Genomic DNA, 22,857 nt, shown 5'->3' with positions numbered 1-22,857 from the left:
ATAATTCACACAACAGGAGCAGTGCAAACGACACAGATTATACCAAGTTAAAATAAGATAGCCTCATTCGCAGCTGAATGGCGGAAAGTTTTCCAATGTTTATCAAGGCGGCATCAAATTCTTGCAGAGACCATAAAGTGAACACTATTTTTACCTTATCGCTTATGATCTTTTTTAAATGTTCAACCTCGTTTTCTGCTTGAACAAGCAAACGATATAAAACTTCATCTGAAAATTAAAGACTATTGAAATGGACAGAAAAGTTTATGCTCAAATTGTTTGTCGTTTTGAATTTAACATGCGAACCACGGAACGCGAATACTCAACGCAAAAATACTTTCACAAGTTTTGGGGCAATCACTAAGACAGATATTTTTTATTGATGAAATCTTTGACAATTTAAAAATAAACCCAGGTTCGTTCACACAAGTGAAATTTATTTACGACTGTGAGCCGCTTTTCATCACAGTTTTTTTTATGTATAGAATCCCCCGTGCTTGTGTTATCAAGTTTGCTGTAAAGCCAAGTATTTTCGTGTCCACTGAAACAAAATACGTTTCTCAAATACATCTGGATGTTTCTCAAATATATCGTGGATCCTGTCACCGTCGAGCTTTCCAAGCTTTTGCAATTCCTCTTCTTTTTGATGGCAAATGACCGGATTGCATGCGTTGTCTCACGCTTCCAGGTAAAATTGTCACGTGCCAAAGTTCAGTCGAGTGGAACAAATTTCGTCGCGTCCCAAGCTCAACTGAATGCAATTCCTTGATCTTTGTTTACCGTGTAACATTTCATTTTATTCAGTCTCCATTTCTGTTGGTTAAAATCCCACAACAACTAGCTTTGCAAAGTGAATTCTTAATGTTCAGAACGTTTTTCTTTTCGCTCCGGATGATAGTCCGCTCAAGCTCCTGATGCATAGGTCACGTTAATTTTAGTCGCTGAGCTGGCGACTTGCGTTCTAATTTAGTTGCCACAATCTTGGACAGAATAAAATGGAACAATTATCCCCCATACCCCCCAAAGCAATGATGAAGGCGCGAAGGAGCAAAAGCGCGCCATCTTGGCATCATTGAAATGGGGGGAGGGGTGGTCCAGATGTTCCATTTATTTTGTCCAAGATTGTATTTAAGGTTTTAACGTGACAAGACAAAGGGAGCCAGTAATTAGGAACTAATATGTCAACACATTTATCGGCAGTACAAGGAAGTGGTGTCTGTCGCAGTCACGCGCGTCAGAACTCAATGGTAACGCTGATAGCCTAAGTTTAGGCACTACAAGTAGAGTGTATTTTGATAACAATGAATGAATAAAAGCGTCATTCTAACCCCAACTTTCCAGAGTAGTACTGCGATTAATAACGAATCATATTAGTGCTCGAAAAGCTCACTACAAACATGCCATTGAAAAAAAAGAATACCGAACAAAACACTGAGTTTCAGTACAAATTCCTGAAGACAACTTCGAATTTCACATTAAGTGAGATGTTTAATACAGAACAATCTGTCGTATTTCACAGAAGTTGATCAATAAAACTATTGAGTCTGTGAATAGTCCTATCACTGCCATAATACGAAGTAATGACGGAAGACTGAAGTCAATAAAACTACCGTTCTCTATAGGCACTTGCATCATGTTAAAACGATGCTTACACGTTTAAGTGATGGTTTACGACATATTTCCTACGATTTAGGTTGGTTTTTGGACGGTTTAAAACGGTTTTTGACGATTTAAGCGATCAATAAAATAGAAACTAAGCTAAGAATATTATTTTACTGCCCTGCTACAAAACCGTGCTAAACCGTAAAAAATCGTCAATAAAAACTTGTAAATCGTTGAATTTGATTTCAACGTAGATAAAAATCGTGCAAGACTCTTTTTTATAAAGAAAACTATTCTACAGAAAGAAAATACTTCAATAGGAAAATATCCAATAACTGCCTGAAAAGTTAAGGCTTTCAGAAAAATAATGGAACGAAAGCGTGAGGGCTTACGTGGCGCACTGGAGTAGCGCGTAAATCGCGGGTCAAGGTGGAGTGTGAGAACTCTCCTGGGTTCGAGACCATTCTCCTCGTCTGCTGTTTTTCTTTCTTTCTTTCTTTCTTTTTTTCTTTCTGTGGGTAAGTTGAAAGCTATTTTTTTTTTGTCGTAAAATCTGCTGGCAAACAGTGCCAATGCACTGCTATCAGTTCACACTGTCTCCCTCACATCAATGAACCCTCCCTCCACGTGCACCATTGCCATCCATGTATTGCCACCACGTCAGAGGTGCAAAAAAAAAAAAATCAACTTGTGAAGGTATCGATAAGGTACTTTTAAAAGGATCGCAATTCAAAATTAAATTCTGAAAAACTAAGAAAGTGAGCTTAATCAGAAATGTGCAACGTTTAATATTTTTATTTCCCGCACGCGCAGTACCAACAATAAAAATATATTCGGCTTGGCTAAAGAAATAACTTTGCTTTTGGCCAACGCTTCAACACGCACTTATGCATATTCAATTTTCATATTAATAAAGTACATGACACACCAAAAATAAACCATGTCGTGATTTTATTTCAATTCTGCTTCAATCGCTCACAGAGATCATCAGATTTTATTTCGGCTAACGTTCTTTTCCCTTGGTTATTGAACGTGCAACAACAGATCAGATGTGATCTGCATAGCAAAGATAGCTTCTTGTAACGCCAGTGTGGTCCTCAGACAATCTTGGACAGAATAAAATGGAACAATTATCCCCCATACCCCCCAAAGCAATGATGAAGGCGCGAAGGAGCAAAAGCGCGCCATCTTGGCATCATTGAAATGGGGGGAGGGGTGGTCCAGATGTTCCATTTATTTTGTCCAAGATTGCAGCTCCAAAATTCTAGTTGCCATGGCGACTAAAATGGTCGCAACTTGGAGGGTTGCATATAATTTCCATTTTTCTCGTAGACCAGCCACGAATATGTTTTGAGCCACGGCTCAAAAAATCTTTGTTCCTTAGATTTCGCAGATTTTGCTTGTGCTGATTCTTCATTGTCTTCATTCACTTTCGCATCATCCTTCTCTATTGTAGTTGCTGCTTCTTGTTCTTGATGTTTACTCGCTTTGGGCTGTTTTGCAAATGAGAGCTGTGATTGCCCCTCCAGGGGCTTAAGTTTTTTCTTCGGTCGCATATAATTGGAATAACAACGTCCACCTTATGAAAGCAAGCACGAAGAGACAGAAAGCACGTGTATAGAATCAAAAACCATACACTTCTGTAAAATACCACTGATCATGAAAATTGAGGCTGTAATGACCAGAACGTAATGGCGTTCGCTTTACGATCATGCGCTGCTTACTTTGATACATATTTTGAAATTTTTCATAAATAGAGAAGAAAAGTCATCAAGTCATGATCGTAATAGAGAGAATGTAATTTTTTTTTGCGTCCAATGGGATGCATCTGGGACTAAATTTGTGTGTCTTTTAGGAAAATTATGAGTCTGAGCAAGGCTGCTGCCTAACGGGCGCCTGGTCGCCTGAGGCGCCTAAGTTACGAGTGTGGGCGACTAAAGTTTTGTTCAAGGAGCCCGAGTGGTCGCCTAAACATGGAGTTTTCATTCCCATGTAATTTGTCCGCTGACTTCAATCTTCCCATGAAGTCGGTCAAAAAATCATTCACACAATAAATCACACGGAAAACAACAGCTACTCTGGTCCTGGTTTGCTTTTATCACGAGAAATCTGGGCAAAAACACGGCAACAAAAGTCTCTCTCCGCTCACAAAACAGCCGAAAACAGCCATATCTGAAAATCGCCCTATAATGCATTGCAAGCTCAGTATTGAATAAATGTAAATCATGTATGCCACTGGATTGTGTCTCTGTTGATGCCTTACTGATTCCAAGTTGCAAAATAACTACTTTGATAACAAATATTTTTGGAATTGGAGTGATGATCCTGCTGACATTATATTTACAGTTGAAAAAAGATAAATGTGTCTAAATATTTGTCCGATACTTAAGAAAACTTCACTTAGATGTACTGAATGAATTTCTTTAGGTTCTGAAAGGATAATTCGAGTAACTAGCCAGCAGAAAGAACACATCATTGCAATTTTCTTTGCATACTAGGGTTCTATATTTTCAATTATCAAATGAATTGTGACGACTCCACCCAATATACAAGAATTTATTTTCTCCAAAGAAGTGGCCAACATTGCTGTAATGCTGCCTCAAAATCACCTTTAGTTTATACTAATGTCCCAAGCCCGGGGAAGGAACGCACATTTCAGTGAGGCCAAATTCAACCCCCCCCCCCCCCCCCTCCCAATGCCTTTTTCATTTTTATTTGTTTTCATTTGCAGCTTGCATTTCATGATTTGTACAACGTATTTCGTCTTTTTAAAATAGAATTGCAAAACTCAAAAACAAAAGCAGCAATATAAATTTTTATACAAAAAGCTGCAGCACTTGCATGGATACACCAATTATTGAGTTTGATCATAAATAGTATTCTTTCTCAGTCATGACCTGATCACTTTGCTGAATGCTTTATTTATAAAATTTGATTGATATTAGACCATATCAGTGTCTCATGGAAGATCTCTGCTCCAGGACCCCTCCCAAAAATTTCCACAATTAACCCCCCCCCCATCTTCCTCAAACTCCCCCACCCCCCACCCCCCTAGATTGACCACGGAGAATTTTATCTGGGCTCCTAAAAAGGTGGCTTGGGCTCCTAACTTTTGGTGGAAGGAGCCCAAAGGGCTCCTTAAAAATTTCCTTAGGCAACAGCCTTGCTGAGACGCAGGATGTGCAGGTAGATGGATCACTGCACATTACATGGGTGCTATTGTAATGTAAAAAGATGCATATACCAGGGTTTCATTAATGTCCTCAGTAGGAAGAAAATTGGCTTTTACAGGCAGGCAAAACATTTTGAGTTGAACTTCTTTATAAGAAAAATGCTCCTTCAAATGGTCAAATTGGTGTTGCAGCTGGTCGTAAGCAACTGGCGCCTGTTTTATGAAGCTTGATTTGGCGTAAAAATTTTCGTAGAGCTTTACGACTCTACACTTTCGTCACCAGTCTCCTTCTACAAGATGGGAAGATACATTACCTCCTACTTCATAGCTTTTTTCATAGTTGTGTATTGTTATTATGGTAACCTGCCTATTTCGTAACATTTGATTTCAATTTGTAGCATATTCCTTGCATATATCTCATATATATTAAAGTGTTATTACAGTTTACAGTGCTTTAATCGTTTTTAATTGAAAATTCTGTATTGAGTTTACCCTCTACCATCTACGCTCTACAGTTCTATGTACAGGCGTAGAAGCTTACAGTTATTATAGCAAATATTAAAGCGCGTGGGGAATGTTTAGTGTTGCGACGGTTTACAGTATTGTAATAATCTTTTTAATGTACAATTCTGTATTGAGTTTACCCTCTTCTACCATCTACAGTCTACTCTCTATGTTCTACCAGCTACTCTCTTCAATCTACGCTCTGATCTACCATCTACCCTTTAAGTCCATCTACGCTCTACGTTCTACCAGCTACTCTCTACACGCTACACGATTCGATCTACCATCTACCATCTACCATCTTCCCTCTAAGCCCATCTACACTCCACTCTCTACGTTCTTCCAGCTACTGTCTTCAATCTACGCTCTACACTCTATGATCTACCATCTATCCTCTAAGCCCATGAATTTTTAATATATTTTTTTAATTTTTTAATTTTTTAATGAAGAAACGCCTTAATGCACATGTTATTGCGTGTTGTTATATTTCAGGGGCCATACGATTAGCACTAACTGTATGGCCCCCAAAATATAAAAAAAGGTTAAAAAATAAAAAAAAAAATTAAAAAAGATTGAAATATTAAAACATTAGAAAAAGATATTTTTTGTTTGGAAGGGTCCCAAAGAAATTCTATTAGAGTTTCTTAGTTGTCTGTATGGCAAGAATGATTGTATCAAACTTGCGTACTATGTTATTGACCAGAGTAGTATTTCGTTTCTCGATTTATTTCTTTACAAAGCGTTACAAAGATGCTAGTTTTAGCACTCTGCAGTTTTCTACCTATCAAAGCCACTAAATAAGTATCTGTACATTCCCTTTGAGTTGTTTCATCCCACAAGCAACAAGAGGGCCTTTATTAGAGGCAAGCTTATGTGCTATACTAGGAATAGCTCCACCTTTAAAGCCTTTAGCGAAATGCGAGAAATTCTGGAAGCATCTCCGGCTTTGCGGTTACCCAGTTGGGTTTTTACTTCCTTTATTCAGGAAGGTTAAATACAGTAACAGAACTAAATGGCTTTCGCTAAAGAGTAATCGTGCAACAGTAGAATGGTAGTCTTTAAATCTACATTTAAATTAACTGTAGTCATGCTTACTGATGTGAAACGCATTTTGTTAGAGTGTACTCAAAAAGTGCAAATACTTAGGTCACGTGACTTTGAACGCTTAGTGGATGTTTTGTGACCACGTGGAGATGTTGTTTACTAGTTCTTAGGGTCATTTCTTCGTAGAGATTGTTGTTCATTCTAAGTTCAAATAAATGGTTTAACTCAGAGCCACTAACATCAAGCTGGTTATCCAGAGACATTTACCAGACTTAGACTGTATTGTCAGTTATAAATCTACTACTACTTTAGCACATTGATGTAAATTGTATGTTTTGGAGGGGCCGTATGATTAGCGCTTATCATTAAGGCATTTCTTGTAACGTCCGTTTACAGCATGTTTCAGCTGTTATTCACTTCCATGGGAAGTTAAACGTAGGCACGCTCATGTGCTATATATGCTGTTCAGTGTTGGTTGTAATCATTCCCTGAAGAAGTCTCAGACAGAGACGAAACGGGTCGGAAATAAACGAAAAAGCTTACAACTACCAGAAGTCTTCCTTTGTGCTGCTTACTAGTCTTTGTTAAAAAATTTAAAAAAATTTTTAAAAAAATTAAAAAGTTCCCATAACCTTCCAAGCAGATGGGCTTAGAGGGTAGATGGTAGATCGTGGAGCGTAGCTTGTACATAGAGCGTAGATGGGCTTAGAGGGTAGATGGTAGATCGAAGAGGGTAGATTGAAGAGAGTAGCTGGTAGAATGTAGAGAGTAGAATGTAGGTGGAAGAACATATAGTATAGAGCATATAGAGTAGAGGGTAAACTCAATACAGAATTGTACATTAAAAAGATTTTTAAAATACTGTAAACCGTAATAACACTTCAATAACACTTTAATATATAAAGAAAGCCAGTGAATTACAATTACAAAAGTTACAGCATCGCAGATGATCAAGAAACTCGCACTCCCAGCCCAATATTTTTTATCACTCTACTGTTTTTTTAAGCCTCTAAGCTAGTGTAGAGAGTAGTCAAAAATTCTTGAACTGATAAACTAGTAAATGCGTAGAGCGTAGATGGTGGAACATGGAGTGGAAGAGCTTTAAGAGCGTAGCGCGTTGAACGTAGATGGAAGAACATATAGCGTAGAGCATAGAGCCTAGTCAGGGTAAACTCAGTACAGAATTGTAAATTGAAAACAATTATTAAAACACTGTAATCCGTAATAACACTCAACATTCCCTAAGCAATATAATATTTGCTGCAATAACTATATGCCACTACACCTCTACGGTGTACGCACATCCGAGAGAAACGGAGCTTAAACATTCAAAATACTACCATAGAGTCGCAGAGCTCTACAAAAATTTCTATACATAATTGAGCTTCATAAAATGTGCTGGGTATGGTCGTAAGGCTTCGACATTCTTCTTCCATGCACTTTAATTTGCTGCTAGAGCTCTGACAGTCACCCAGGACTGCAACCTAGCAGCAGGCCTTTCCTCAGCAACCATACTCCTTCATGTTTTTTTTTGGGTCGACCTGGCCTTCTCCTCTCCCTCTAGCCTGCACTTCAATGTTGTTAAACACAGTGTTCAGTTCTGTCCCTTTTCGTTTGATGTCCAATCAAGGGTATAAACTAAGCATGTTTTTAATAGATGTTATGGTGACAAAATTTCTTTTGTCTTTATAGGGTGCTATTAAAACAAAATTAAAAGAGCTTGGATCTTACGTTGGTGAGTATTCAGTTCGATAATTAGGTTATATGATGCAGTGCTTTTGATAAGACACAGCACCCACCAAAGCTCCAGAGGTTAGTCTGTTCTGAATCACCATCTGTAATATTTTCAGTTTTCAAACATTTTCCTTCTATAAAGGGAAATAATTGTTATAAAGGCAAAGGTGAAGTCCGTATACGAGCCAAGCGGCTGATCAGGCTGGAACTTATCTTCGATTTCTGTAGCATGAAGCAACTAGGAGTACTTCTACTCCCCCTGGATGGGATGCTTGTCCATCCCAAGGTTACCCCCAGCATTAAATTCGCCAGTATCCATTTATACACCTGGGTGGAGAGAGGCACAGGGAAAGTAAAGAATCTTGCCCAAGAACACAATACAATGACCCTGGCCAGGGCTGGAGCTCAGACCACTCAATCCGGAGTCCAGTGCACTAACCATTAGGCCATTGCACTTCCTTGAAGGCAAATTTTGGGTGCATCCTGACAGTTACCCCCAGTATTAAATTTGCCAGTACCCATTTATACACCTGGGTAGAGAGAGGCACTGTGAAAGTAAAGTGTCTTGCCCAAGAACTCAACACAATGTCCCTTGACAGTGCTTAAACCCAGACTGCTCTATCCAGAGTTGAGGGCACTAACCATGAGACCGCCATTCCTCCACAAAGGAAGTTTTTATGGGTATCTCTTATTGCTCTCTGATAGGTGCAGTATCAGAGCACCTATCAGAGCAACTTCTTACTTAAATCTTATTAAAAGCACTTTATAATTATGCACTAAAAGAATTTGAATTGTTGAATTAAATACAGATTCAGCAACCGTCTTTGTATTCTTGTCACCACCCAGTTCAGTTCATGTGATGATTCAGTTCATCAGTAAGGATGTAACCACATTAGCTGAAGCCATCTATGATCATTGGTACAACGCACTAAATGGTTTTGTTTTTTGTTTTTCCTTGAAGATGAAGAATTACCTGACTACATTATGGTTATGTTGGCCAACAAGAGAAGCAAGGAGCAAATGACAGAGGACTTGGTTTTATTTCTGGGTGCAAACACGGCATTGTTCACAGATTGGTAGGTACTCTAGAGAATATATGTGTAATTGTTTTAATAATGAAGAGATTCTTAATGTAATTGAAGGCTTTCGTGCAAAAAGGGCGAATATAGCATTTTGGGTTGATTTTTATTTTTTGCAGGATTGAGCTACATGTAATTTTTGGCAGACTGACTTGTTTTGACATGAAAAGCATTGTTGCATAATTGTTTTTGTTGATTTGCACCTCGTTTTTGAGAAATAACGTATGCTTTTCATTTCAAAACAAGTCAGTCTGCCAAAAATTAGCTCGATCCTGCAAAAAACAAAAATCGACCCAAAATGCTACATATGCCCTTTTTGCACGAAAGCCTTCAATTGTACAAGAAAATAGCTCTTATAAATATTTTTCACATTTTGCTTAAATGTTTGGGATTTATTCCTATATTGACAGGCTTGTGAACATAATACAGAAGCTGCAAGATGTGACAAGTTTACAAGGTAAAGCAAGTTATTTATTGGCTTTGTTCAGTGTAATAAATTGTTTCCTACCAACGGTTAAGTCCATTGGAAGATACAGAGAACTGATAAGGAAGTGCAAAGGTAAATTCATGCTGAAGCCTGTAACTCACCTGCACTGCAGAGCTTATTCTGGCTTCAACAGAGAGTGAAACAACTAGGGAGTATTGCTCACAGTGTACTTTCCCTTGATGAATGCTTGTCCTGCACAAGTGTACTCCTCTCTGCTAGCAGTTTGTTAATTAATTACTGTTGCAGTTTTGCAGTTGCCATGTATGCTCCAGGGTCGAGAAAGGTACCATGAGAGTTTAAGTAACCAACTCCTCGGTGACACAGTGACCCCAGCTGATGTTTAAACCAAGATTGCTATATCACCAGTCCCGCATTGACTCGCATGTTGACCTGTATTTAATTTCATTTTGGCAGAAAATACTGAGCAGTCAAGTATATTGGCAAAGGAATCTATACCACTGCAAACAATAAAGACAGAAACTGTTAAAATTAGGGAGAGAAAAGAGAGACGAAGGAGCCCTCATAGAACAGAAGCAAGAGAAGAGCAAATAAGTCAAGGTTACAAGTCTTCTGAGAAGACAGAGAGTGAGTTTACAATGACAGTTTTTGAATTTACTGTGCATCTGTACATGAACAAGTTAACCTTTAAATTTCATCTTAGTACAGCTAGAATATACTGTTGTCCAGTACAATGTATCTTATTTGACATTTGAGCATGTTGTATTGCTGTTTATTATGTAAGCACCAATGAAATACTGGGTGAGCTCTCATGCGAAAGCATGATATCTTCGCTCATGAAAAGATCACTGTTGCTATTTAAACAATAGAGTGTTTCTGTTGAGGAACTATCGGCTGATTGTTGCCCCGCGGAAATTTGATGTTCTTAAAACAAATATTTGCCCGAGAAGTGAAGCTTCGAGGGCAAATATACTAGTTTTAAGAACATCAAATTTCCAAGGGGCAACTATCAGATTGATGGTTCCGAGACATAAACACTCTATTGTCTTTATTGTTCACCACTAAATTTTCTTCTGCGTGCCAGTTCAAAAATCATATTGAATTATTTTCAACTTTTTTAGATGAAAGCCGTGAAAGCCAAACGTAAAATTTGGGAAAGAAAACACAAAAACCCCTCTCATTATAAATTCAATTGTTTATTTTCTATAAGCCCGCTTGTTGACATAAATATTTTCATGGACGAGTACTATCCATCCGGGTATTTTCCTCGGACGGGCACTATGGGTTGATAGTGTCTCTCCGCGGATGAACACTATTGCATCACGTGATCAGTTTAAACCAATAAGAATCGGAGAAAATTTAGTGGTGAACTATAAGGTTACATAGTAAATCACGCCTTTCTAGCAAAACTGAAATGGTTTGGTATTCATTGGTGTTTACATCTATATAATACATATAACATTACATGGAAATTTCATGAATATTTCATAGAATACCTCATAGAATGTTTCACTTGTTCACTGCGCTCACTTGTGAAATATTTTTCAACATGAGAAGAGAAATTTCATATACTACTGCACGGTCAAGTAATATCCTCTTACATATCTTAACAAATCGTTCTGTAGTCTTGTTGAGCCTGTGCAGTGACTCGAAAGACTCAAATGGCAAGTGAAAATGTCTCGCAATACTAAACTGTACAAGTATACACGAAAATGTGCACTAAAAGACTTATTATTCAACATTTACTCCTGAAAACTACATGTACATGTAAGCTTTAACCTTTGTTTTACTGTATGCTCAGTCAGGACAATTGAGAGCATTACAACTACGTGAAGCTAGTTTAACTGGTTTTGTACAGTGACATATTTGTACTTGTCTCTCAGTATTAAATTGTGCATTTACTCCAGACCTACTACTAGGCAGAGTGGACAAAAAATATGCTGTGTATCTTTCTGACATTTAAGAGTGTAGTATCACTGCATGTGTTTTTACTCATGGGCTGAGTCAGCATAAATGTGAGGAGAACAAAAATTTCACTGTTGTACTAAACACTAAAATGTGTAACTCAAGATCTATTACCCAGTGATTTCTTTTCCAAAACCCCAAGGTTGAACAATTGTTGGCAGTTTTGTGTAGTCGTATAGAATAACAGGCTGCAACAACTATGAAATGGTCTCCCAAGTGTAAATGAACTTTATATCCTGAAGTACATTTTTATTTACATGTAGATTTATTTGAAATCATTTTGCACATTATTTGTCCTCTACTTCCATGCAGTGGGATTGAATAAAAGTATATTTGTACCATAGTATTATTTTTTAATTCTATTTGTACATGTAGTTGCTACACATGTATTTTAGTTTGGCTGGGTTCAAGAATTTTGCATAAACTGTTAAATTGTAGAGTCACACAACATGTACATGTGAATGAAAAACTGATGGCTTTTTGGAGGCCAGCCCATGGCAATTTTTCTTGTAGGTCTTACAAGGTCTGTTTGTGTGACTGTTCATGATGGATTTTGTCTGTAGGGTGGGTAATATAGCTGTAATGGTATAATATTCGCGTTAAAATGTCAACAAAAAAATTATGTTTTTAATACGTCTAGAACAAAAGTCAAGCAGCAATGTTGTTAAGACTGTTGGCTTGACGTCAAAAGGCTCTGCACGAAAAAGAAAGCACTCATCATCTGATGAAGAAGACTCTCGAGGGACAAATCTTCACAGTATTGTGAAAGTGAAGGACAGAAAGTGAGTTGATCACTTAAACATAATGTTAAAGGGCCTGTTATGTTGAAAAATAATGACGAAAGTCACTTTGTAGCATTAGAGAGTTTAAGAAAACCACAATGCCAATGTCAAGGATACCATCTCTAAACAAAAGCAAGCAATACAAAGTGGCTACAATGGCTGTGCATGTGTGTTACATGAGGATTGTACAATTCTTGGTACATTTCTTTGCCGTCCTGAAAAACAACATCGTGAAATGACCAAACTCTGTGTTGTGTGGAGAATGTGAACCATGATGGATAATTTTTAAAATTTTTGTTTTAAATTTTATGCTGTGTTCCATATTCAGTTTTGAGATAGTTTTGATGTAGAGAAACAAACTAAGATAAAATGATTTTAGAGTATTGTGAGATTCGTAGTTAAGATATAAATTCCTTTTTTAATCAACATTGTAGTCGGCATCAGCATTGTAGTTACTTAATAAACTCCCTATTACCGGTATGCATGTTACTGTAGATACTACAATAATATTATCACTTTGACTTTTAATCCAGGGATGTAGCTATCCACTAAAGCTGACTTGGGTTGTTGATGATCCTACTTAGCTTTTTGTAGCATCTCTGGTAATCACTTAATAACTAAACTAATAACTAAATAATAACAAAAGCAAACCTTTGTACATAACTATGAATTCTTAGCGATGTACAGTGCACTAACAGAACTTTAGGAATTAATTTATTGAAATATTTTATAAGGGCATTGAGTTACAATCACAAAAAATCTTTGAAGTATAGGTTTACTGTACATACCACGATAACCTGCACACAGACATTGACTATTCCCTTTGTATCAAACAGAAAAGTGATGTCTGCAAAATCCCAGGCATTGCTAACAATATTATTAACATTGTATTAATATTGTAATTTGTATTGGCCTGTTGTAAATACAGTTTTAATTGTGTTTTAATATGCTATAGTTTAAAATATAAGTTACTTCCTTACTTGTTACAAAGAACATACAAGTAGTTACATTTTGATATTCATTTGCTTTATACGATTAGACCTACTCTTCCAGTCTCTAAGCAAGCTTCTGGCAATCTCATTAAGAAAGCTGTGACTGAGGCACACCTCTCTGTCAACAAACCAGTGCTTTCATCAAGTCTGAAGTATGACCCAACCTCGCCGCCATCACCAATAAGATCTCATAGTTATGAGGAAAAGCAGCAACAGAAGGAGTTGTTGCTACAGCAGCATAGAGAATTACAAAAACAGTTTTTTCAAATGAAGGAAGCAGAAGTGCATGTAGAACATGAAGACGAGGAAGTAGGAGAAGACAGTGACAAGGAAATAGAGGGAGAATCAACAGAGCTGGATGGAACCCATGTCCAAAGTGACAGAGAAAAAGGGGAAAGGAAAGAAGTAGTTGAAGAACACAAAGAGCTGGCTGATGCCCAACAACCAGAGGTGTGTTATTAAGCCTTCAAGTCCTAGCATCAACTGACAAATTCTCCTCACGTGCTTGTTACATTTCTCACAGCACAAGTTGAGAGAATTGAGTTATTTACTTGTAGATTTAATTACTCTTTCAGGAACCAGTTATTGAGCTTCATGTCTCTGAGACTGAGACACTGGAGTATGGTTCTGAACCTGCTGTGAGCGATACCAGAATTGTCGCCTTTGCCGACAGCCAAGCTGGAGGGGAAGATTCAGATGAAGAGCGTAGAAAGAAGAGGAAAAAGCGGCGAGCTGTGAAATCTAAGAAGTATGTGTACACAAAATGATAACACATATAATACAAGTATACCATGTTGTTTAAGTAATGTTTAAAAAACAAGCATCAGTGTTTTATCGGATTTAACACATGAGGTGTTGCCGAGTGTGGTAAACCTGATAAAAACACATGCTGCAAGTTTTTTTGAACAGCTTCAAAATCATATGTGGTAGATCTACTCATTTCTAGAATAATCCTTGGGTTTATTATTATTTTTCTGGAGAAAATAGGCTGCAAAGTTTAGCCGTGTCTTTATCAGATTTAAAGACACTCATTAAACATTCAGTTCTTTTGTATTTCCTTTATAAATTATTGATAAGTTTTTGAACTTTGTTTTGGTTTAAAATTTGCTTAAATTATTTTGTTTTCTTTCACATACATTGTTGTTTTAATATGAATCAATCTTGTTTGTGAAACTAAGAATCAATTAAAAATTTAAATCCACAAGATAAAATTAATTCAATGTAAAATACTAGACTGTTCATGTTTATTGTAGCTGGACTTCAAATAATGGTGGAGACTTCAATTTCACCAAGCAAAGTTTGACCTTTTTGAAGAAAGTGACTAAGAGCCACACAAAATAAAATTCAGTGTGGATTATAGCATTTCAAACCAAGATCAAGACAGCTGTATATGAAAACTATTTTAGTGGAAAAATAAATCATTTATAAAAATATTAATTGTATGAACTATTGGTGGGTAAAGTCTGTTTACAAGCCAAGTGGCCCATTAAGCCAGAGCTTATCTCGGTTTTCTGTAGCGTGAAGTGACTAGGATGGGATGCTAGTCCATCGCAGGGTTACCCCCCCCCCCCCCCAGCATTAAATTTGCCCACACCCATTTGTACACCTGGGTGGAGAGAAGCATTGTGAAAGTAAAGTGTCTTGCCCAAGAACCAACACAGTGTCCCTGGCCAGGGCCCAAACGCAGACCGCTTGATCCGGAGTTGAACGCACTAATCACAAGGGCACCATATCTCCACATGAACTATATTTAACATTTGATTATTAATTATTATCACTTGCCCTGAATGCAGAGAGAAACCAGCAAGTCCAAAGTTCATTGTGACACTGGATGGAGTGGACAGCGACATGGAAGACAAATACGACGTACAGGTCAAGAAGGAAAAGAAGAAGAAGAAATCAAAGAAGAATGCAGAAGTAGATGATTATGAAGAGATTGATACCACGGATGTAACTGAAGAGGTTAAGCCAACAATAGAGGTGGCTATGCCTGAAAAACCAGCCATCAAACAGATAACATTTGATCTGGAAGCTGCTCCTGATGGTGAGTTGATTTAAACCAGATGCATTGTACATGCAGTCACGGGGTTCGAAAAAAACTTGAACTCCAGCTTGCCCTTCGGACAGGTAGCTGTCAAAGTTTGCTTGCCCAGATCAACTCTTAGTTTGCTCTTTATTAATTTAGTTGACCAACAACATACCTGAGCCCTTGCCCAGTGGACAAATGAGAATGTAAATTTACTTGCACCCGGTAAGAAAATCTACTTGTCCCGGACAACCGGACTGCACACATCTTTAAACATAGCTTGTGTCAGGAATACATGTAATAACACCACCAGCTTGAGGGGACATGCATGTGTACACCTGTATATGTATCTCTACTCACACATTCAGTTCTTTCTGAGTTGTACGAGAGTTTCTGTTAAAATCCATACCAATGATATACATGTTACTCCAGAGCTGGATGTTGTGACCGCTGGGGTCGCCAATATTACCAATGCTTTTCCAGTGGTGACTAACTTTTCACGTTTTTCACAGCAGAAATACTTTTGCTGGCGACTAAATTTGAAAACTTATGAGCTAGCTGGCACCAAGGTTTTTTCCTGAAAGTCCATCCCTGTACTCTCTATCAAGATTTTGTGTAACTTGTTTGGGATTGGTTTTGGGATTTTCCAGCATTGATTTTTCTGATACTCCTTTACACAACTGACAAGCAACAACCACGAATAACAACCACAAACAACATTGATTACACAGGGGTAGAGGATGGAGAGAAGCTTCATCTGTTTCCATCGTTGTGGTCACTGAAATTAGTGCATATTTCTTGACAGTTTTGTCTGTGAGCAGGGCTCAAAAAAAGTGTCGTCCAGTAGATTTTTTGCTAGGCAAGTAGGGTTCAGGTATGTCCTCTGCTGACTAAATCAAAAACGAAAGCAAACTGAACCTGCTCAGGGCAAGCAAAATCTGAAACGTACTTGCCCAAAGAGCAAGCTAGAATTCAATTTTTCCTTAGCCCTGTGGGAGTGTTGCTGGAACTTAACCGTTAGATGCTGAGTTCAGTATGCCAACCATTAGGCCACTGTGCGTCCTTAGTCATTACGTTAATTGTGGTCTATTTTTAGATGAAGATTCCTCTCAAAGTAAAAGCAAGCAAGCAGAAAAATGTAAATTTTGGCCAGACTGCAAGAATGGAGATGACTGTCCTTTCTACCACCCCACAGTAACTTGCAGGTGACTTCTCGTGACCTTGAATGTTAATAGATTATTCGTCCTTAATGCTCTGTTTTCAATATACTGCACAATTGAATGGCTTAGTGCAAGACTGACGTAAGTGACTTTTTCGGGTGAAAAATGATTTTTTCGTTCAAAAGCGCCCAAATTTTTGCATGTGGTCTCCAACGTAATAGGAAAACATTGCCCTGTGCTTGTATTCCTTGTTTTTTTCGCCTGGTGTACAAAACAAAGTGGAAAGTTTACTCGCTCAAAGACGGGATCTGGAAATGAATTTCTTCAACTACGTTGTGACGTAAGCTTGCGTTTGCATTATTTTGGCGCGCAAGACAACGTCAAGCTTTCGATCAGACAAGTTGAAACCTCACCTGTTGCATGAAGTCCGCTTATTTGACTCATATTTGCGCCCGCCTGGCGGTGAAAGGACTTCATTAAGTCTGGAAACCCGTAAGTCACTAGCATATCTCAAAGAAGCGAGATGTGTTGCTGTTCCAAGATCGCTAAGCGGTCGAAGGCACACTGAAGCCAGGCGAGGAGTTTGAAAGCACTTCTCATGCCAAAAAATGAGTCGATGGCGAGAAGTGGCCCATTTGCCAAATGTTGCTGTGCAGAACGTTTGGAAATAAAGAAGTGCTTTTAGACTCTAAAAAAATCTGTTTAGTCGGCCCGTAGGCCTTGCCGTGTTGAAGTTGCTCAGGGATATCCCATAATAATCTTTAATGCATCTCGATAGGTCTTGTCAGTCGATCTCAGTCGGCAATGGAAAACGTGACAAACTTACATTTCGCTCAGCCAACCGAATATTAATTGAAACAGAATCGACGGAAAAGATTTTTTTCACTGAGAAAAGTAATGTATTACTTCATTTAGACAAAAATAGCCCTAAGCCCCGATTCTTTCCAGGAATAAATGGCCAATGTTTTCATGTAAGAGAAATGATTGATCCAAAGTCGCGATTGTTGACCATTGTTGTGTTACAGTGTGACAGTTGACCTTTTGGGAACTGGGGCAAACAAACGCCAATCATATTATGGACTAGCGGCTTTCGATCGCTTGCCTTTATTATCATGGAATCCCAATGGAATGATTCGTTTGTGAGGTTAGAAGATGGCGAGAGAAAGAGACAACAGTGTAAGTCTTTTGTCTTTAAATATGCCATTCCTTTTGCTATATATTTTCCGTTTGTTTTCGGTTTTCCCGCTTAGATTCAGTTCAGTGTTTTCACAAATATACAGGGTATTTAATTATCGCAGAGACGGAGCAATTTCAGATTGACTCAGCCGTTCAAGTACTGTAATTCGGAAAAATCGTCTCTCTTCGAATGTCAAGCGTTAATTCCTTGTGGCAACATTTCACGAAATATGTTTTATAAGGTATTTGTTGTTCGTCACGCAGTCAAAGTAATGGCAAGCTGCGCTGTTATAGCTCATTGAATTTCAAAACGTTTTACATCGCAGTAGCACCTATGAAATGCCGCATTTCGCCAGTGATTTTCACTTTTTTTTTTTTTTGAAAGAATGCAAAGCAAACTCTTTTTAGTTCTTAAGGAGTTTCATGTTTTCACTGATTGCAAAACGTTTCACGAAATATGTTTTATAAGGTATTTGTTGTTCGTCACGCAGTCAAAGTAATGGCAAGCATCGCTGTTATAGCACATTGCATTTCAAAACGTTTTACATCATCGCAGTAGCACCTATGAAATGTCGCATTTCGCTAGTGATTTTCACTTTTTTTTTTTCGAAAGAATGCAAACCGAACTCTTTTTTGTTCTAAACGAGTTTCATGTTTTCACTGATGGCAAAACGTTTCACTCTCAGAAGATAGGTAACCACCGCTAATAGACACTGGTCGTTGACTTTATTTAGATTCCCGATCATGCATGCTGTGTTTATGAAATGAAGCGTTTTCTTGTTTTATTATTTTCCCTAGGCTAGAACCAAAATAGAACTAACCCTACCACAAAGTGTTTAGAGACTCTAACCCTAAGCCCTAGCCCTAGCCCTAGCCCTAGCCCTAAACCCTAGCCCTAACCCCAGCCCTAGCCTTAACCCTAAACCCTAGCCCTAGCCCTAGCCCTAGCCCTAGCTCTAGCCCTGCCCTAGCCCTAGCTCTAGCCCTAGCCCTAGCCCTAGCCCTAGCCCTAACCCTAGCCCTAACCCTAGCCCTAGCCCTAGCCTTAACCCTAAACCCTAGCACTAAAACGGTAACCCTAACACTAAATGCTAAACCTAGGCCAAGGGTTAGCGTTTGCTTTTAGGTCTAACGCTAGCCGTGGGGTTATGTTACCTTTACTGTAACTGTCAAGCTATAGGCTCATCTTTCTCTAAGGCCCATGTTCATCCATTTCGTTTTGCAGCCCTGTATTATTGTTTTGAAGTCACCGTTGTCCTAATGTTTCTTTCTTTTTTTCCGAAGACAAAGCGCAAACCAGCTAAAAAAATATACGGGGCTATGCTCTTCTACTCAATTGAAGACGACACGCAAAAATTCGGGCGCTTTTGAACAAAAAAATCATTTTTCACCCGAAAAAGTCACTTACGTCAGTCTTGCACCAAGCCATTCAATTGTTTCTTACTGGTCTGGGTTTTGTGTGCACTAGCTCAGGCACAGGTGTACCATTCCCTGTTTGTTTGGTGAACTGTGCATTTCAGTGGCTCAAATTACTCTTTATTACACAAGGTTAAGGCTACTAAAATGGATTAAAGGGAATAGTGTATCACTTAGTCCAGTTTCGAGTTATCCAAGACTGCTTAGTAAAGACTCGTGTAAGTGCTAGTCCCCATTATTCACAGTATACTGGCACAAAAGTGATGAAGTTTAAGACGAAACATTACACAGAGCTGTTTGGATAGTGTGATGTCTCAGTGAGGGTAGTTCAGAGGAGAACTGTTGTTGGTGACTGATGTTTCAACAACCTGAGTGGAAGTCATCTTCAGAGTCAAGTGAATAGTGTTTGTCAGTTGCTGGTGTTATAAGACAGTCTGGTCTGTTGAAAGTGATTGGTCAGTTTAGCCATGATGGTATTGGCTGTAAGACTCATGTAGAGTTTGTCAGTAGTTATTAATCGGTTCTAGTAAGTTTCAAGCCATCCATGTTAGTCAAATTAAGTTGGTTTGTTTGAGGTCCGTCTATTGAGTTGTCAATAGTTCATGCTCGTACTGGTATTTGTGAGTATGATGCTTCAATTAGATAGAGACTAACTCTATTCAGATGCATCTACAGTCTTTCCGCACTCTTAGTTAACTCAAAACTGGACCATAAGAGGAGCTTTGAAAGCTTTGCATGGAAGAGAAAAAGAGGATTGGGAAGGGGAGGGCCCCAAATGTCCCAAATGACTTCTAAAAGGCATTGCTTTACTTTGGTGTCGCATATTTAGAGCACTGTCAATACAACATAGTTGGAACACGCTCTGAGTAATTACATGTCTCAGATAAAATGTGATATTAATAATTTCCTTCTTGGTACAATAATTACCACACTTTGATCATTCCTAATGGCCTTTGTTTCATGGGAACCCAAACAGCTTAACGTTTTCTGAATGAAATCTTAATTTAAATGGTAATAGTGGCTGTGTTTATTTTCAGATCATTTCCCAATTGTAGATTTGGAGACAGCTGTAGGTTTATTCACCCATCTTGTAAATTTGATGGAAGGTAGGGAGATTTAAGTACAATTCACTCTGTGATGTAATTGATGTAGTTAGTTCCAATTTTTATAACTTGATCTGAGAATGGTGGCACTTCACAGGTTCCCTTCATCAGCTATATATAAGTAAATGTGATTGGACAGGGTATGTTTTCAAGTAGTTTAGATCAGGAATGTAGCTAGAAAAACATTAAGCAGGCTCATTTTATAGAAGCTCAGCCAGCTTTTCAGGCCCAAACATGTTCAGAATTACCCCAAGTTTTTTTGTTCTAGCGAGTTTTCAGCTGGTGATGAGCTCTCTTTCAGCCAATGAAATTAGGTGATGAGCAGCCTTTACTTACATCTCTGTTAGTGGTCAGGGTTTATAAAAAATATGAACAGTATGAGTCAAGGAGTGCAAGGTTTTTATTGGCTGATACTGTAGTAAGAACTGGGTAGCCCTCCCCCTGATGCCCCAGATGCCCCAGATCCCCTTATTTTTCTTGGCTTGATTACCAGCCACTGTTCGTTCCTTCTCCTCCTCACCACCACCACCACTCCCCCCTCCCCCCCCCCCCCAACTCACTTCTTGGACAGGAGAGGTCCTTTGGGAACCTGACCCAAGACATCATTGGAAATCAAGCCTACGTGTGTTCCGGTTGAAACAAAGTTAATAGATAAACTGTGTTGAATGCATTCAAATTGGGAAGCATATTTCAATTGAATTGCATTTAAATTTATACTAATTATTAGTATAAATTTTGTTATTTGAAATTTTAGTAAATACATGGACAGTGAAACCTGTATTAAGTGGACACCCTTGGGACCCTCACGAGTGTCCACTTAATACAGGTTCTAATATGTTGTGCAATAATAGGTAATCATTAACTCTCTTCAGTGTTTCAGCCAAAAAATTTTACTTGAGGGCCAAAGTGGCCCCTGAAGATATTTTTTAGGGGCCAATTTTTTAGGAAAGGGGAGGAAAAAATGTATTAGAGTACGGAGGAAAATAAAGCAGTTTATTAGGATCTATGACAAAAATTGGTTGTAAGTGCTCTTTGAAGTGTTTCTACCTAAAGAGTTTCTTTTGAATCAGATACTAGTATAAAGGATCCGTAAATTACAAGAGAACAATCCATAAGCATACATGACGTAGTCAATGATCAAGGGTTTGCAATGCGTTATAGGGCGATTTTAAGCACGGTCAGCCATTTGGAAGTTTTCCGCTGTGAGAGAATACAGCGAAGGAAACGGATGGATTGACTTCTTTTCTTATGTTGCATGTTTTAGAAGGAAAGATCTTTCAATATAATTTTCTAGAAGGACATATTGTGTGACAAAATAAGCGTTGTTGATCGTCAACGCACAGAAATGTAGTCGCCGCAATGGCGACTGAGCTAGAAGTTTTGGTTGCCAAAGATGAAATGGTAATTGCATTGGCCACCGTATCGGTCGCAATTTGGAGACCTGGGATGGCTTTTAAAATACTATGCCTGTGTTAAGCGTGCAGCCTTGTAAAAGAAAAGGACCAAATTGGCTCTTTTTTCGTTTTTCTGGGGGCCATCTCTGATTGCAACGTGGGATTCCCGCAATGGCGCGGTCTGGCGGAAACACTGTCTCTTGTAACACAGTGTAACACGGTGTAAGGTCAAAGACTAGCATAGTGTAATGTCCAGTCAATCAATGCATCAATCTGGAATAATCTACTTAGCATTGAAATGATATCGCTGAACAATGTCAAATGAGTCTCGGCTGAACCTTTAGAATTAAAAAGCCCTTGAAGTGTCTGCTTATTGCTGGTTTTGTGCAACAAAATGGCTTAATTTTGGTGTCCCCATCCGCTTAACAGAGGTGTCCACTGAATGCAGGTTTATTTTACAGTAAATGTGGGAAGAAAATTTTGGCGCATCAGTTGGTGTCCACTTAATAGAGGGTGTCCGCTTAACATGGGGTCCGCTTAATACAGGTTTCACTGTATCAAGAAGTTTTTGACTTCCTTAATTTTTCAGATGCACCAATTCAGTCTGTCCCTATACACACAAGTTAAAAAACAAGCTCCAGACCTCCCCTGTAGCAGCTCCAGTATCAGGTATGACACATTGCTGAGGTTAGGCTGTGAGATTTTAGGTGATTCCTGAACAGTTTTTTGACTGCATAGCTCTGCACAAACCAGTCAATAACACAAAGGTGCAACCTTGCAATCTTGTCTCCAGAGCCTATACATCATCAGTCAGAAGTGACTAAAAATTTAATGTACAGTACAGTACCAAGCTCTTGAGAAAAATAAAAACCAGGACCAGAAAAATCTTGGTTTGATTGTGCGGATGTGTTTAAGTTTGATAATGGTTTCTGAAAATTCTTCCTTCATCTCTCCTGTCCTTCAATCAGACATAACTAGGCTGGAGGCTAACTCAAAAACCTGATGGTTCATTTTACCTCCAGGATTACAATAATAGTCACCTTATCTTTAACATGCCACATATAAATAAATTAAAATGTACTACAAATGTGAAATATTCATATTTGTTGTGGGAAAATAAGGACGTTGTTGTTGTTGTTGCCATAGGGAGGACTACTTGCTAGCTCCTGTGATTAATGTTTGCTCATATTCCAATTCATGTTTTTTTCTTCATCTTGTCAGCCTTCATGTTTCCATCACCAAGTGTCCTGATCCCTCCAGCCC

At 38.4% G+C, this 22,857-nt stretch overlaps 1 protein-coding gene across 1 annotated transcript in view; it reads left to right on the top strand.

The window, feature by feature from the left end:
• LOC110044534 (zinc finger CCCH domain-containing protein 14-like) overlaps nt 1-22,857 on the top strand; it is a 31,646-nt gene that overhangs the window by 5,121 nt on the left and 3,668 nt on the right. The window contains exons 2-13 of the mRNA XM_089297182.1: nt 8,015-8,057; nt 9,018-9,132; nt 9,546-9,592; nt 10,037-10,207; nt 12,186-12,327; nt 13,367-13,769; nt 13,895-14,067; nt 15,113-15,363; nt 16,442-16,550; nt 20,135-20,203; nt 22,184-22,263; nt 22,816-22,857. The exon at nt 22,816-22,857 is cut by the window's right edge and continues 80 nt beyond it. Of these exons, the coding sequence (XP_089153308.1) occupies nt 8,015-8,057; nt 9,018-9,132; nt 9,546-9,592; nt 10,037-10,207; nt 12,186-12,327; nt 13,367-13,769; nt 13,895-14,067; nt 15,113-15,363; nt 16,442-16,550; nt 20,135-20,203; nt 22,184-22,263; nt 22,816-22,857 (1,645 nt within the window). The remainder of the gene's footprint in view (nt 1-8,014; nt 8,058-9,017; nt 9,133-9,545; nt 9,593-10,036; nt 10,208-12,185; nt 12,328-13,366; nt 13,770-13,894; nt 14,068-15,112; nt 15,364-16,441; nt 16,551-20,134; nt 20,204-22,183; nt 22,264-22,815) is intronic.

The sequence above is a fragment of the Orbicella faveolata genome, unplaced genomic scaffold, assembly GCF_042242905.1.
Source record: "Orbicella faveolata isolate gen_17 unplaced genomic scaffold, um_ofav_v1 contig_27, whole genome shotgun sequence".
NCBI lineage: Eukaryota > Metazoa > Cnidaria > Anthozoa > Scleractinia > Merulinidae > Orbicella > Orbicella faveolata.
Note: the sequence above shows the minus strand (reverse complement) of the source record. Positions and strands in the feature narration are given on the sequence as shown.